The 15,917-nt window shown below is 39.5% G+C and overlaps 1 protein-coding gene across 1 annotated transcript in view; it reads left to right on the plus strand.

The window, feature by feature from the left end:
* Positions 1-14,470, plus strand: part of CATSPERB (cation channel sperm associated auxiliary subunit beta) — a 131,561-nt gene extending 117,091 nt beyond the window's left edge. The window contains exons 23-26 of the mRNA XM_033850710.2: positions 3,201-3,336; positions 4,700-4,800; positions 5,500-5,574; positions 10,963-14,470. Of these exons, the coding sequence (XP_033706601.2) occupies positions 3,201-3,336; positions 4,700-4,800; positions 5,500-5,574; positions 10,963-11,130 (480 nt within the window). The 3' untranslated portion in view covers positions 11,131-14,470. The remainder of the gene's footprint in view (positions 1-3,200; positions 3,337-4,699; positions 4,801-5,499; positions 5,575-10,962) is intronic.
* Positions 14,471-15,917: the final 1,447 nt, after the last annotated feature.

Genomic DNA, 15,917 nt, shown 5'->3' on the forward strand with positions numbered 1-15,917 from the left:
CTATGCCAATAAAATGGACAACCTGGAAGAAATGTACAAATTCTTAGAAACGTATAACCTTCCAAGACTGAACCTGGAAGAAATAGAAAATATGAACAGAACAGTCACAAGTAATGAAATTGAAACTGTGATTAAAAATCTCCCAACAAACAAAAGTCCAGGACCAAATGGTTTCACAGGTGAATTCTATCAAACACTTAGAGAAGAGCTTACACCCATCCTTCTCAAACTCTTCCAAAATATAGCAGAGGAAGGAACACTCCTAAACTCATTCTATGAGGCCACCATCACCTTGATACCAAAACCAGACAAAGATACTACAAAAAAAGAAAATTACAGACCAATATCACTGATTAATATAGATGCAAAAATCCTCAACAAAATACTAGCGAACAGAATCCAACAACACACTGAAAGGATCATAAACCATGATCAAGTGGGATTTATTCCAGGGATGCAAGGATTCTACAGTATACGCAAATCAATCAATGTGATACACCACATCAACAAATTGAAGAATAAAACCCATATGATCATCTCAATAGATGCAAGAAAAGCTTTTGACAAAATTCAATATCCATTTATGATAAAAAAAAAAAACTCTCCAGAAAGTGGGCATAGAGGGAACCTACCTCAACATACTAAAGGCCATATACAACAAACCCACAGCAAACATCATTCTCAATGATGAAAAATTGAAAACATTCCCTCTAGATTAGGAACAGGAAAAGGATGTCCACTCTCACCACTATTATTCAACATAGTTTTAGAAGTCCTAGCCATGGCAATCAGAGAAGAAAAAGAAATAAAAGGAATACAAACTGGAAAAGAAGAAGTAAAACTGTCACGTTTGCAGATGACATGATACTATACATAGAGAATCCTAAAGATGCCACCAGAAAACTACCAGAGCTAATCAATGAATTTGGTGAAGTTGAAGGATACAAAATTAATGCACAGAAATCTCTTGCATTCCTATATACTAATGATGAAAAATCTGAAAGAGAAATTAAGGAAACACTCCCATTTACCATTGCAACAAAAATAATAAAATACCTAGGAATAAACCTACCTGGGGATACAAAAGACCTGTATGCAGAAAGCTATAAGACACTGATGAAAGAAATTAAAGATGATACCAACAGATGGAGAGATATACCATGTTCTTGGACTGGAAAAATCAATATTGTGAAAATGACTGTACTACCCAAAGCAATCTATAGATTCAATGCAATCCCTATCAAATTACCAATAGAGCTGGAACAAAAAAATCTTAAAATTTGTATTTTTTTATGGAACTAGAACAAAAAACCTTAAAATTTGTATGGAGACACAAAAGACCCCAAATAGCCAAAGCAGTCTTGAGGGAAAAAAGCAGAGCTGGAGGAATCAGACTCCCTGACTTCAGACTATACTACAAAGCTACAGTACTCAAGACAATATGGTACTGGCACAAAAACAGAAATATAGATCAATGGAACAAGATAGAAAGCCCAGAGATAAACCCACGCACCTATGGTCAACTAATCTATGCCAAAGGAGGTAAGGATATACGATGGAGAAAAGAAAGTCTCTTCAATAAGTGGTGCTGGGAAAACTGGACAGCTACATGTAAAAGAATGAAATTATAACACTCCCTAACACCATACACAAAAATAAATTCAAAATGGATTAGAGACCTAAATGTAAGACCAGACACTATAAAACTCTTAGAGGAAAGCATAGGAAGAACACTCTTTGACATAAATCACAGCAAGATCTTTTTTGATCCACCTCGTAGAATAATGGAAATAAAAACAAAAATAAACAAATGGGATCTAATGAAACTTAAAAGCTTTTGCACAGCAAAGGAAACCATAAACAAGACGAAAAGAGAACCCTCAGAATGGGAGAAAATATTTGCAAATGAATCAACGGGCAAAGGATTAATCTCCAAAATATATAAACAGCTCATGCAGCTCAATATTAAAAAAACAAAGAACCCAGTCCAAAAGTGGGCAGAAGACCTAAATAGACATTTCTCCAAAGAAGACATACAGATGGCCAAGAAGCACATGAAAAGTTGCTCAACATCACTAATTATTAGAGAAATGCAAATCAAAACTACAATGAGGTATCACCTCACACCAGTTAGAATGGACATCATCAGAACATCTACAAGCAACAAATGATGGAGATGGTGTGGAGAAAAGGGAACCCTCTTGCACTGTTGGTGGGAATGTAAATTGATAGAGCCACTTTGGAGAACAGTATGGAGATTCCTTAAAAAACTAAAAATAGAATTACCTTATTGACCCAGCAATCCCACTACTGGGCATATACCCAGAGGAAACCATAATTCAAAACGACACATGCACCCCAATGTTCATTGCAGCACTATATACAATAGCCAGGACATGGAAGCAACCTAAATGCCCGTTGACAGATGAATCGATAAAGAAGGTGTGGTACATATATACAATGGAATAATACTCAGCCATAAAAAGGAATGAAATTGGGTCATTTGTAGAGATGTGGATGGATCTAGAGACTGTCATACAGAGTGAAGTAAGTCAGAAAGAAAAACAAATATCGTATATTAACGCATATATGTGGAACCTAGAAGAATGGTACAGATGAACCGGTTTGCAGGGCAGAAATTGAGACACAGATGTAGAGAACAAATGTATGGACACCAAGCAGGGAAAGTGGCGAGGGGGGGTGGTGATGGTGGGATGAATTGGGAGATTGGGATTGACATGTATACATTGATGTGTATAAAATGGATGACTAATAAGAACCTGCTGTATAAAAAATAAATAAAATAAGATAAAATTCAAAAAAAAAAAAGATGATGACTGGCAGAGAGAGGGTCGTTAAGGGATTTGGGCAAGACCTAATTCATGCAGTATCTTAGGGTATATGGGTTGGCCGAAAAAGGGTGGATACTATAATAGCAAATTCCTGTGAGAAAAGGCCGACAGAAAGGCAGGAGTTTTGTTACCACAGTCTTTGTGCACTACTTTTGGAGTTCACAGCGATTCTACTATAAGACAGATTTTTTTTTTTTTAATGCTCTGTGAAGGCAGAAACCCTCAGAAGCACATTTCATATAGAATAGACAAATTCTTGGGAATACATCTATTCATTCTTTACCAGGAAATGAAGAGTTAGTATTGAATTTTCCAAATTTACATTCATTCTTGGCATTTGCATTTTAGGTTCCTCGTTTTAAGTTTCCAGTTACACAATATCCAATTTCTTTGAAAATTTACAGTGAGGATGGACATATCCCAGTGGAAACTCCATACCTGGTTACTGTGACTGAAGTGAATAACAGGGAAAACTGGAACCTAAGTAAGGTTTGCTTTCTTCTACAATTATTACAGCTATGCGTACTGTTGTTATTATGTAGAGAAGTGGTTTACAAAACTGTTTACACAAAAGATAGTTGAGAGTTCTTTGGAAAAGAAGTCGAATCACTTGTCATGTTGCTGTTCACACTGCTTCTATCATCTCACACTTTTTTTTTTTGAAGTATAGGTAATTTACAATATCATGTTAATTTCAGGTGTACAGCACAGTGATTCAGTTATATATATATACATATATATATATATATATATATTCTTTTTCAGATTCTTTTCCCTTATAAGTTGTTAAAAAATATTGAGTAGAAAAAAAAATATTGAGTAGCGTTCCCTGTGCTATACAGTAGGTCCTTGTTGGTTATCTATTTTATATATAGTACTCTGTATATGTTAATACTCACCTTCTAATTTATCCCCTCTCCACCTGCTTCCCCTTTGGTAACCATAAGTTTGTTTTCTATGTCTGTGTGTCTCACACTTATTTCATCATCACTTCCAGTGACCTGGACTCAGAGCCATTATGTAGATTAGCAGCAAAAATGATTGAATTTGTGCTACACGTTGGTCTGGTGTCTCCTTTCATTGCTTTTGCAGTGTTATGGAAGGAGATATAAAACGTGTTGCCAGATTATCTATAGGATCTATCTTCTAATTATATGAGAAAAGTTTCTTAAATATTTTATGGTAAAATAATTGAAAGGATGCAGAAGTATTTCTAAATAAGTAAAATAAAATCTACCACAATTCAATTTTACCTCAAATATATACTTCTTTGTTGCACATCTGTGTTTGTTCACGAATGCGTACTTTTAAGGAGATCAATAGGTAGATAGATTGATAGATCAATAGATAGAGTCAAATGAAATTTCCAAGTGTAATCAAGCATCCAGACATTTGGTATTCGGTGAGAGTCTTACTCTGCCCAACATATGCATTTTTGAATTGAAAAACTGAGCAAAGAGAATTAGTAAATATTTTGCTTTAACTAACATCCTCATTTTCTATGGTGTGCTGGAGTCTGCTCTTTTTGAGCACTGATTGTTAAATATTCAAGCATATGGCATACTGGTTGTTAAACCATTCGTCGCTTAAAATTAGCCATGATGATATTCACATCCTGTATGGAGAAAAGGGAGAAAAGGGATACCCCTGAGAAGATGCAGTGTCAGATGCTAGGCCTAATTTCCCCTAAATATATTCTCCACAGAGTCAAACAGAACTAAAATTATGTATAATTTAGCCATGTTATGGAGTGGAATCTTTCATTGTACCTTACTGTATTTAAGAAGCTTTACATAGAATGAGAAAATAGCATACATGTGCTTAAAATATACTTTGTGTAATTTTAGAACACACTGTGCCAGAAAATGTAAAAAAAATGAAAGACTACTTAGAATCGATTCTTCATGCTCCAGTGTATAATCCTTTAGGCCTCAACCTAAGTATAAAGGTAAGTTGACAGCATTTTTATTTTTCCTGTTTTGAGTTTAGATAAAACCTGTATGTCTTTGTCTTTAGTTTTAAAGGATAGGTATCCATGAATGGTGGAAATAGCATCACTATTTGGAGTTTATTTTCCCTCCATTTCCCTTGATGCTATTATAATATTTAAAGATATCTGAATGTTGAATTTAACATTAACTTACCATGTTTTGAGCTAAAATGCAAGACTAATAGATTATCAAGGTGGAGCAGAAAAAGTGTTTCCAAAAGTTAGGGGGAAATGGGCTCAGTATTCTTCACCTGGACGTGTACAGACACATGTCTTCTGGGTTCAGCTGCCCCTAAGAACACATCAAGTTGACATAATCTAGGTGATTGTTGTGAAAGCCAATAAAAGTTAGGGGACGTCTCAAAACCATGAATATGTGGATTAGCCCAAAGTACTCATCAAGGCCATGTTGGATTTTATGTTTCTGTTTCTCATTCAAAAAGAAAAAAGTGTCAGCTATCGAATCCCTCTGTTTCTAACTCTTGTCCTTCTCCCTCCATCTTTATTTTGATACATGAAGTATATGCCCAAGAACCTTAGAAAAGAGGTTGGAATTTTTCTATGCAGAATCTGTAGGGAAAGTGGCCCCAGTGTATATTTTTACTTAAAAGAACATACATGTCAATGTTGCTAATGCCTGGTGTGTTTCTTCCACAGGGCTCTGAGCTCTTTCACTTCAGAGTGTCTGTTGTTCCAGGGGTCTCTTTTTGTAACTTAGGTGAAGAATTTCAGGTATAGTGAAGGCACAGGTATCCAGTGGTATCCAAGGGAGTGATGGCTGGGGACATAATATGACAGGCATCCATCCAGGAGACACTTAAGAGAAAAAAATGGGAGAATTTGTATGATAGACAAGGCCTGGAGATGGGGGATCCTGGAGACTGGTGGTGACATTATCAGCAGTGATGAAGTTAGGGCCCTTGATAGGTTGCAGGACCAATTAATGCTGGGAAAATTTTAATAAGTGCCTGTATTTGTTTTTGTTCCATCTCCACCTTCCATATTTAGCTTGGTTTTCTGACACCCCCCCCCCAACTCCCCACAGAGACCTATGTCTGTAACACTTTAGTTTCCAGTATTATCCTCCCTTTGGTTATTTGCATTGTAACGGTAGAGTCTTAAATACTCCCAAAGCCGTCAAGATCCAAAAGAACTGGAAACCAAAGTCAGTCTCTCCAAATCACCCTATGATGTTCAATGACTCATTTTTGTTTATTCATGTAATGATATCTGCTGCCTGTGGCGGGTGGGATGGAATAAGGATTTGATTAAATTGATTAATGGCTCATTCATTGTCAAATACTGGTACCACATTATCAAAAACAAAATCTCTTATTCTCTCTTTTTTCCTTTCTCTGTCCTGGCCCTGCCTCAGTAATGAATCTGCACAACTGCGGTGATGGGTGCCATGGCAGCAGTGCAGACATCTAAGACCCTGAGAGAAAATCCATCCCACTAGATCTAGGAAAAGAAGCATCTGTCATAGGAGGAGCATGAGAGAAAATCCCCATTACTTTTCTCTCTTTTTTCTCATCTCTTTGTCCCAAGGTCAGCCCCAGTTTCATAGAACAGCACAGCAGTACAGAAGGCTAAAACTCTAATGAATCCCAGCTTTCTTCCCAGGGGCCTAAGGAAAAGGGCCTCTAGGAGTAGAGAGTGTGGGGGAAATCCCTAAGAGAAGAGAGCTGGAGGAGGAGATTCCTAATTGTGTATATGTACTAGCGCGAATACCAAGCAGCACACGAGTAGAACACACCTAAAGAAGCTTAGCAAAGGCTTCAAAATAAAACGACAATATAAACACCCACTTAGGTTCCCCTAAGTGGCAAAGGAGACAGGAAGACATGATAGCATAGCTAAGGCTTTTTTTGAAAACTGAGCAGACATTGGAGCCATACCCACAGACAGTAAGGCATTACTTGTGATCTGAATGCAACCAGTGTGATTGACTGCTGAAACAAAAAAAGATTCAACATTTTCCAGAGAATTTTTTTTTTTTTTTTTTTTTTTTTTTTGTGGTATGCGGGCCTCTCACTGTTGTGGCCTCTCCCGTCGCGGAGCACAGGTTCCGGACGCGCAGGCCCAGCGGCCATGGCTCACGGGCCCAGCCGCTCCGCGGCATGTGGGATCTTCCCAGACCGGGGCACGAACCCGTGTCCCCTGCATCGGCAGGCGGACTCCCAACCACTGCGCCACCAGGGAAGCCCCAGAGAATTTTTAACAGGACCCAAAGTCTCTAAACGTAATATCTTAAATATCCAGGATACAATCCAAAGTTACTCAGTATACCAAGAATTAAGAAAATATAAGCAATTCAGGGAAAGAAAAGACAATCAGCAAATGACAGCAAATGGAGTTATCAAGACAGGTATTTTAAGCCAGCTATTATAACCATGCTCTAGGAAAAGGCAAGCACTTCTGAAATGAAGGGAAAGGGAAAGGAAGAAATTCTCAGCAGAGAAATAGAAGCTATTTAAAAAAAAAACCCAATGGAAATTTTAGAACTGAAAAGTACAGATATTTAAAATTTTAAAATCACTGGATGGACTCAATAGCAGAATGGGTATTGCAGAGAAAAGAATCAGTGAATTTGAAAATAAATCAGTAAAAATTCAACCTGAAGAAAAAAGATTTTAAAAAGAATAGCCTCAAGGATCTATGCGATAGTATCAAAAGGTCTAACACTTATGTCACCAGAGGCCATGAAGGAGAGGAAAAAAGAGATTGGTACAGGGAAAAAACAGAAAGAAAAGCTGAAGAAATTAAGGCTGAAAATGTCCTAAATTTGGTGAACACAAAATTGACAAATTCACGAAGCTTAATGAATCCCAAACAAGATGAACTTAAAAAAATCATGCCTCGGGCTTCCCTGGTGGCGCAGTGGTTGGGAGTCCGCCTGCCGATGCAGGGGACGTGGGTTCGTGCCCCGGTCCGGGGGGGATCCCACGTGCCGCGGAGCGGCTAGGCCCGTGAGCCATGGCCGCTGAGCCTGCGCATCCGGAACCTGTGCTCCGCAATGGGAGAGGCCACAGCAGTGAGAGGCCCGCGTGCCGCAGAGAAAAAAAAAAAAAAAAAAATCATGCCTAAACACTACACCTGAATGCCTAAATCATAATCAAACTACTAAAAATCAAACACAAAGGAAAATCTTGAAAGCAGCCAGAGAAAAACACTACATGTAAGTGAACAACAATTTGAATGACTGCTGACTTCTCATCAGAAACCACAGAAGAAGAAAGTTGTACAACATCCTTAATGTACTGGGGACAGTTGTAGTGTAGGGAAGAAGGACTGTCAACCCAGAACTCTATAGCTAGTGAAAATATCCTTGAGGAATGAGGGGAAAATAAAGGTCAATTTCCGATGAAGGAAAAATAAGATAATCCACTGTAGGCAGAACTTCTCTGAAAAAATGCCTAAGGAAGTTCTTCAGGCTAAAAAGAAGTGTCAACAGAGAGAAACAAAGCTTCAGGAACGAAGGAAGAACCACAACAATGAATAAAAGAAAAATAGGAAGTGATTGCATAGTTAATAAAGGAAGAGAATCATTAAGAAACAATAGCAAAAGACAAAGGTTCCTGAAATCTACTTTTACAAGTATCCTGAAACAATGGAATGCAAAGCATGATCTTGGATTTTCTCTCATCCTAAAGGACATTATTGGAATCATTGATAAAATTTGAGTAAAACCTGGAGATTAGATAATAGCGTTGTCTCAGAGTTAATATCCTGGTATTGATAATTGCACTCTGGTTAAGTGAATTCTTTGCATTAAAGAAGCACAAATTGAAGTATTTTGATGATAAAAAGACATTGTGTCTAGAACATACTCTTTTATGATTCTGGAGTTCACCTTTTCTTTAGACATGGCATGGAATATTTAGATAGTCATAGAAGATTGGGAGGGAAACATTTAAAGAAAAAACTGTTTTCAAGAACTTTAGACATAGCAGTTTAGCTGGAGAATACAGGATTCACAGGTGATAGAGGTTTCTACTCTTAGAAATATAGTAGACGACTTAAGCAAGTGAAATTTTTGTATTTTCTGATAAGGTGACTGAAATTTTGTTTTAGGCAGAAATGGGTAAGAAAGGCATTCTGGGTGGAAAGAATAACAGCAGCAAAGACACAGATGTAGGAAGTCATAAAGCAATCTCTTCAATAGTAGATCCATTTGGCTGGAATGTAAGGTTATATATAAGAAAGTGGGTAGGTTAGGGTCCCATTGTGGGAGACCTTGAATGTCTGGATGAGAACTTTGGAACATTCCTGTCAACAATGAGAAACTACTAAACATCTTGAAAAGGGGTGTTCAGGGATGAGCACATGATCTACGCCTGCCCAGTCAGAGTGAATCACAGGACTTTTGCTCAAAGTGCTGGGACACGGACTTGCTCTTTCTTAATGACATTGAACAAGGAAGTTTGCAGCCCCAGGAGCTACTGTCAGCCATAAGGACTGTTGGGACTATGGAGGGAGTTATCCAACACTGAGGAAGCAGAACCGAGAAAAGGTAGATTATGATTACAGTGGGTGGTTTCCTCTGGCTCTTCCTAACTTTAGCATAGAAAAGAAATTTCGGTTTTGAGATTACATGAAGCGCACAATTGTCTCTCTCATTTACCACAGACTAGATCATTCTTACAAAGCTTATTATCCAACCTCCTCTGATGGGCCACCTTTAGAAGAAAGATTTTTGGTATCTTGTAGCACCATATTGAAAAATACAAGTAGCATATCATATCCAATATGTAATATTTGTCTATCAAATCCCCAATAATTCCAGTAGCATTGGGCACTGGAATTGTCTGAGCCTCCAAGTACAATAGGACATGGTTAAACCAGCTGGTCCATTACCATGAAGATAATTATCTCCCAGATTGGAAAGCACAGTTTCTCACTGCTTTCCACACCACTTGGCCAGATCCACCTTCTGAATTCTGTTGCTTACAATACTCCATTTCTGGTACCGGTTCTATATAGTCAAGATTCTTCTCGTCACAAATGAAGCAATCTCTCTTTGTTTAAAAAAAATTTTTATAGACAGACTGATGTTTTACGAAGATTAATCTGGCAATGTTATTATGTCAACATGGACTGACAGCATGGAAAGCTGTTAGGGGAGCCTATTTATACAAAGTGAGGTATTAAAACTCACAATAGCGGTAACAAAAGTGGAAGAGAAAGAATGAATGTGAGAGAAATTATAAAAGAATTCATAGCTTATGGGACTGTTTCTTAAAAAACAGATACATCGTTAGGTCACTGGGAGGATGGAGATACCTTTATCTTGATCTATACCCTAAAGCAGCTTTTTAATCCTTTATCTTGTCCTGGCATTTTCCCACATTCCCGCCACATTCATCTCTACTTTCTTCTACCTCCAAACATGATCTTCCTTCCTACTTCACTGGGAAAACATAAGCTTGAACCACCTTATTCTCCACATGCCCCCACTTCTACTTGTAACGTCTATGGCACCCATCTTTGCCTCTAGTCTCAGAGAAAAAGACGACTCTATGCCTCTGTCAACGATCCTGTCTCCCCTCTAGGAACTTGTTTTTATTAATTAGCCATTCAGGCAGAGGAAACATTTTGAATATACAGAAATTTCCCAATGTCAGCACTTGTACAGAGGATTTCTAAAGAGAAGATAGTTTGGAAGAGCCCATGCTTATTCCCTCTACCTTGAATGTACCTTCTCCTTCTCTTATTCTTCAAGATCCAGCTCAGGAAGCACATTACCTGATAACTCTAAGCAGTTAGGCACTTCTAACCATGTTCCTGCAGCACTTTGCCTGTTCCTCTGTAACTGAACACAGAACGACTTCCTGCTGTGTAAGTGTTCTATCTGCCCACCTCTGCCACTAAAGACATAGGATAAAGGAATAGGATATAAATCGATTTCCTATTCCCTATGTATCATGTGGAAATTCACCACCTGTCAAATTGTCAAGAGACCGTTTGTAAGCTTTGTGGAAGCTAAATATCTATATTAGTCTGGACAGAATGTTGCTAAATGAGTAACAATGTCTCCACCACTGTGGGAAGCATGTCAAGCTCAGGGTTTTGAATTACTGGGTTCAGAAAAGCTTAAAGACTTTGCTTTTTCTGTTGCAGATTTATGTTGACGAAGCCCCTCTGCCGTTTCCAGGACACGCACTTATTGCCCTCGCCACAGCTGTACTGCTAGGGGGATTAATTTTTATAGCATTTATGTTCCAAATACGTAACATCCACCCATGGGATACATGCAAAACATTGATTAGGACAAACAATGTGAATTAAACAAATATTACTGCTAATTAGCTGGCTCATCGATTGAAAATCTGAATAGTGAACAAATGGTAATCATAATTTTCTCTTTATTTCCTAGTTTCATTAGACAACTCCTAGAAAAAAATATATTTAAATGTTAATGTAAAAACTCGCTAAAATACTATAGAATTACCATTTTAACTCAAATTGCTATTTGTCAACATGTTTACCATTCCATCCTCTTATTTTGAATACATGGAAAATTTCTTATGTCAACACTTATAATAGAGGATTTTCCTTGAGGTTTTTAGAAAAATACAAAATGATAACCATCTCTGTGTGGAACGGGTTTTCTGTATTTTTCAGCTTTTGTTGACTGGAGCCCATTCTGGGCCTTGCCCTTTTCAGATTGGAATATGAGTAGAATGCAATCCTGCCAGGGAAGGTTGGGTGATAAAGGAGGCTCCTGTCCATGTGTGCTTTCAGAGCCTCATGGAAATTAAAGATGAAACCATTTGGGTTTCTTGAGGCAACTTCAAAACCAGACTGTAGCACCTAAAGAGAATGAATTGTGGCCCCATCGTGGGGTTGGACGAACACGGGGTCTGGGTGAGGTTCTTATTTACAAAACTACATGCAACATGTAGAATTCCAAAAGATTCACCTCTGTGTACTCTCAGAGCACCTGTCCCCAGGTAGTCAGAAGATGGCCACTGCATTTGGAGATCAGAGAGTGACACCCTCCTGGAAAAGCTGAGGAGGAGCTGCAGACTGCTCTTGACAACATAGGGAGAGGCTAGGCATCCAGTCCAGTAGAGCCCAGCTCTGAGAACTGTAAACAGTGGCCGTATCTGTGTATCATGAAAGTTCTTTTGAGAGGATAGTGGGCAAGGTAGATCCAACAATTAGACTCCTGAGCCAGACGTCCCAGGTTTGCCACTTCCTAGATGTGTGACCTGAGCAAATTATTTAATTTCTGTGTGCCTACGTGTTTTCACCTGTAAAATGGGGATAATATTAATACCTACCTAATAGGGCTGTTGTGAGGGTCAAATGAATTAATACATGCAAAGTAATCAGAAGAGTGCCTGGCTCTGTGAATACTCTAAGTGTTAGCTGTTGTTGTTAGGTTGTAAGTGATAGAAAGCCATACTGTCTAATGATAATAAAAAGGGAAATTTATTGGAAGGATACTACAGAAAGCCAGAAAATCAAAGCAAAATCTGGACAATCAGTTCTTGTCCATGGGGAGGAATGAGAACCATTCTGGAGACCTAGGAAAACAGGAGTTTGTCAACACCTCAGAACATCACTTGGGCCAGGGCTCTAGAGATAAAACATAGCACAGAAGTTAAAAGTGTAAGCTCCAGAGTCTACCCTGTGTTTCTTCTTTTAATAAACTTTTTTTTAGAATAGTTTAAGATTTACCGAAAAGTTGTGAAGGTGGCACAGAGGGTTCTCGTATAACCCACACTCATTTGTCCCTAGTATTAATGTCTCACAGCCTTCTATACACGTCATCTTTTGGCTATTTGAGCATGTAGATGCATGCCGTGTACACATCTGTCTTCCTGTGTGTTCAAAGATGCCCCTGCTAAGATAATTCACTCTACATGTAACCACAAATTCATTCACCTCTTCCCCCAAAAGAGACCACCCAAAGTCATATCTAATGATGGGGTCTAGAAGTAACGTCATAGAGCCACTGTTCTTGGGAGTCCAGAAGCTCTAGGTGCTATCAATTTCTCTTCATTTCTGTTGAAAAGGAGGAAATGGTGATGATTATTATACTTTAGCAAAACTCAAGAAATGTGAATTATTTGTGACCCTGTAACTAACGCTAAAGCTGGCATTAGATTTCTCTCTCCACCACACATTCCATGTGCTTCCCTGCCTCTGAACAGCACCTCACCTGATTAGGATCCTTTGCCCAGAAGAATGAAATGTCTTCATTTGTGAAGGATCCGAGCCTTTGGTAAACCTGCCCTTTGGTAATCAGACATCTATTACGCTGTAAGTTAGTTTCCATTGATCTTTATCCGGGGGTATCCTTGGTAGTAGAAGTTTGTGGCCTTGGATCCACCCAATTGATCTTGGTCCTCAGTGTGTTATAGCATCTCTATTTTTCCTCAGTAAAGTTGATTATCCTCTGTTGTGCCTGTTTTTGTAATATACCAGGAACCAGAAATGGTTACATGGATGTCTTGGTTTCCAATTCAGTGGGATCATTATTGCTTTCACTGGTATTTCTACACTGGTTCCATAGGCCACTTGATTATCAGAGCTCAAAGTTTAGAACACAAAAAAGCAAAACTTTTGGTAGGTTTATTAAGTGAAATCTAAAAATAACCATTCACTCTCCACCCCTTACTTCCCAGATTAATGTGTTCTAGCTAGCAAACATCCCTGTATACTGGGGATTTCCAACATGGAACATATATTTCATCCAGCCAGAGAAATCGCAGTGTCCAAGAGACCACAGTGCATGAGCGTTCAGTAGGCTTCCTTATATCATAAGACCACCTGTTTCTGGATGACAGAGTAACAGTAATGCAATGAATCCCCAAAGCATCCACCCATTGCCTCACATCTTTTCGTGAAGTGAGCTGAGGATAGGGCCAGAGGCAAACTGTGAGGGACTAAACTGTTTAGAGTCCCAACGTGCTGAAAAGATTATTGTGTCTCCCTATGGGTAATAAAAATTTAAATGTTTGATTATAACACAGCACTGAAATATACGTGGAAATTAGAATAACTTCTTTCCAGATTTTCTGATTGGAAAATTCTGAATAGGGCTTCCCTGGTGATGCAGTGGTTAAGAATCCACCTGCCAATGCAGGGGACACAGGTTCGAGCCCTAGTCTGGGAAGATCCCACATGCCACGGAGCAACTAAGCCTGTGCGCCACAACTACTGAGCCTGCGCTCTAGAGTCCGCAAGCCACAACTACTGAGCCTGCATGCCACAACTACTGAAGCCCGCATGCCTCGAGCCCATGCTCTGCAACAAGAGAAGCCACTGCACTGAGAAGCCCACGCACTGCAATGAAGACCCAACGCAGCCAAAAAAAAAGATTCTAGTTCCCTAAGTTCAGGGTTCCTTTCAGGTAATGCAACTCACCATATGTGCACGTGTCATCTGGCCCGCTTTGTGTTACCCTAGGGCTCAGGGTGCTGCGAAGATGCTAATACTCTGGCTACTGCTGTTGTTGGAAGTAATAAACAGTCCTTTGTTTTGTCTCAGGTGTCTTCTGTCCTCACCCAGCATTCCCAGAACTACCTCATTAGTTAGCAAGTAGGATAAAAATCTCAGATCCTTCACAGTTCTTGGCACAAACAAGGCTTAAATTTGTTCACAGGTCTGCTGGGTCATGAGAGAAGAGTAACCAATTTGTACTGCAGCCTGAGTTGGGCTAGGTCCCACTCAAAGCTGTCCATCTTTGAACCAAAATTATTAGAACAGGAATTCTAAATGGTATGCGGTATGTACGGCCTCACATTTCCAGGTATTGTTTGTCTTCATGGTAGGGAATGTGTGGTGCTCTGGCCTGTTCTTTACTTTGGAATGGGAGATCCTCACAGGCTCCAGAATACTGCATTAATCCAAACTTTGCTACAGCATATTCTTATCAACTTTGATCTTCTATTTCATCACACATGAATCTTACCAAGATGTCTTAGGAAGTTGTTTCTTTATGCTCTTCAGGTCCTTGCAACATAATATCCTATGGCATAATGAGGTGATCACCTTGCTCCCCACTGGACTGGGACACAGAGCCAGAGTGGCAGAATAGTAACAGTGTACTGCTACCCAGCCAGGGGAAGGCCTGTGCTTGACATGGAGCAATAGGCCAGGGCCCTCAATGGTTGTCTCTGTACCATGATTACTGTGCCCACTCTGCTGTCACCATAATGAGCACACAGGGTGTAGTCATCTTAGGCACCTCTCATTTCTATCAGTATCAGGGATCCAGTTTCCAACTGTGTCATCTTGAGAAAGTTATTTAATTTCTCTGTGTCTCAGTTTCTTTGTCAATATAATAGTTGTTACTTGCCTCATTTGGTTGCTTGGGAATTGAAGGAGTTAATATATGTAAAGTGCTTAGAACAGAGCCTTGTCCCTAGAAAATGCTGTGGAAGTGTTAGCTATTATACAGGGAAGGTCAGGGAGCACATCTTAAAAGATTCAGATGTTTCTCTTTTCGATCGGCCCCCTAATGACAAGAAAGGGGAGAGAGACTTCTGGGTGCTGTCCGTCTTTGAACTCTTCTCTCTCTGCTGGGTCAGGTGCTTTCTTGCCTTTCAGTGTCACCTAGCGTGGTGCAGGTATTGGGCCAGATTTGCATTAATCAGTCCAGTCCCTTAGAACCCCAGCCAGCAGCCTTAGCTAGCATATCAAATACAGTATCACTATGACAATGAATTGAGAATGATCACATATTATATTCTTCAATCTTTGGTCGAGCATATTAGTTTTTACAGCAGTATCAACCCTCAAATCTCAACTCTCAGTGGCTTGTGACCATAAGCATCTGTTTCTTGCTCACCGGTCTCTGGATTGGCTGTGCTGGTTCTGCACCCGCTAGATCTGCCCCACATGTCTGTCATTCTGGAACACAGACTAAAGAGCAGGGCCCACCAGGGCAGCTCTTCTAATGGCACAGGTCCAGACACAAGAGACCCAGCGAAACCATCTGAACTATATAAAGCCCGTGAGGGATGGACATCATGTCTGCTCGTATTCCATTATGAGATCAAATCACATGGCCAAGCCCAACACCAGCAGGACAGGGTTGGTTACTACCCTCATTCTAGATG

This window comes from Tursiops truncatus, chromosome 2, assembly GCF_011762595.2.
Source record: "Tursiops truncatus isolate mTurTru1 chromosome 2, mTurTru1.mat.Y, whole genome shotgun sequence".
Taxonomy (NCBI): Eukaryota; Metazoa; Chordata; class Mammalia; order Artiodactyla; family Delphinidae; genus Tursiops; species Tursiops truncatus.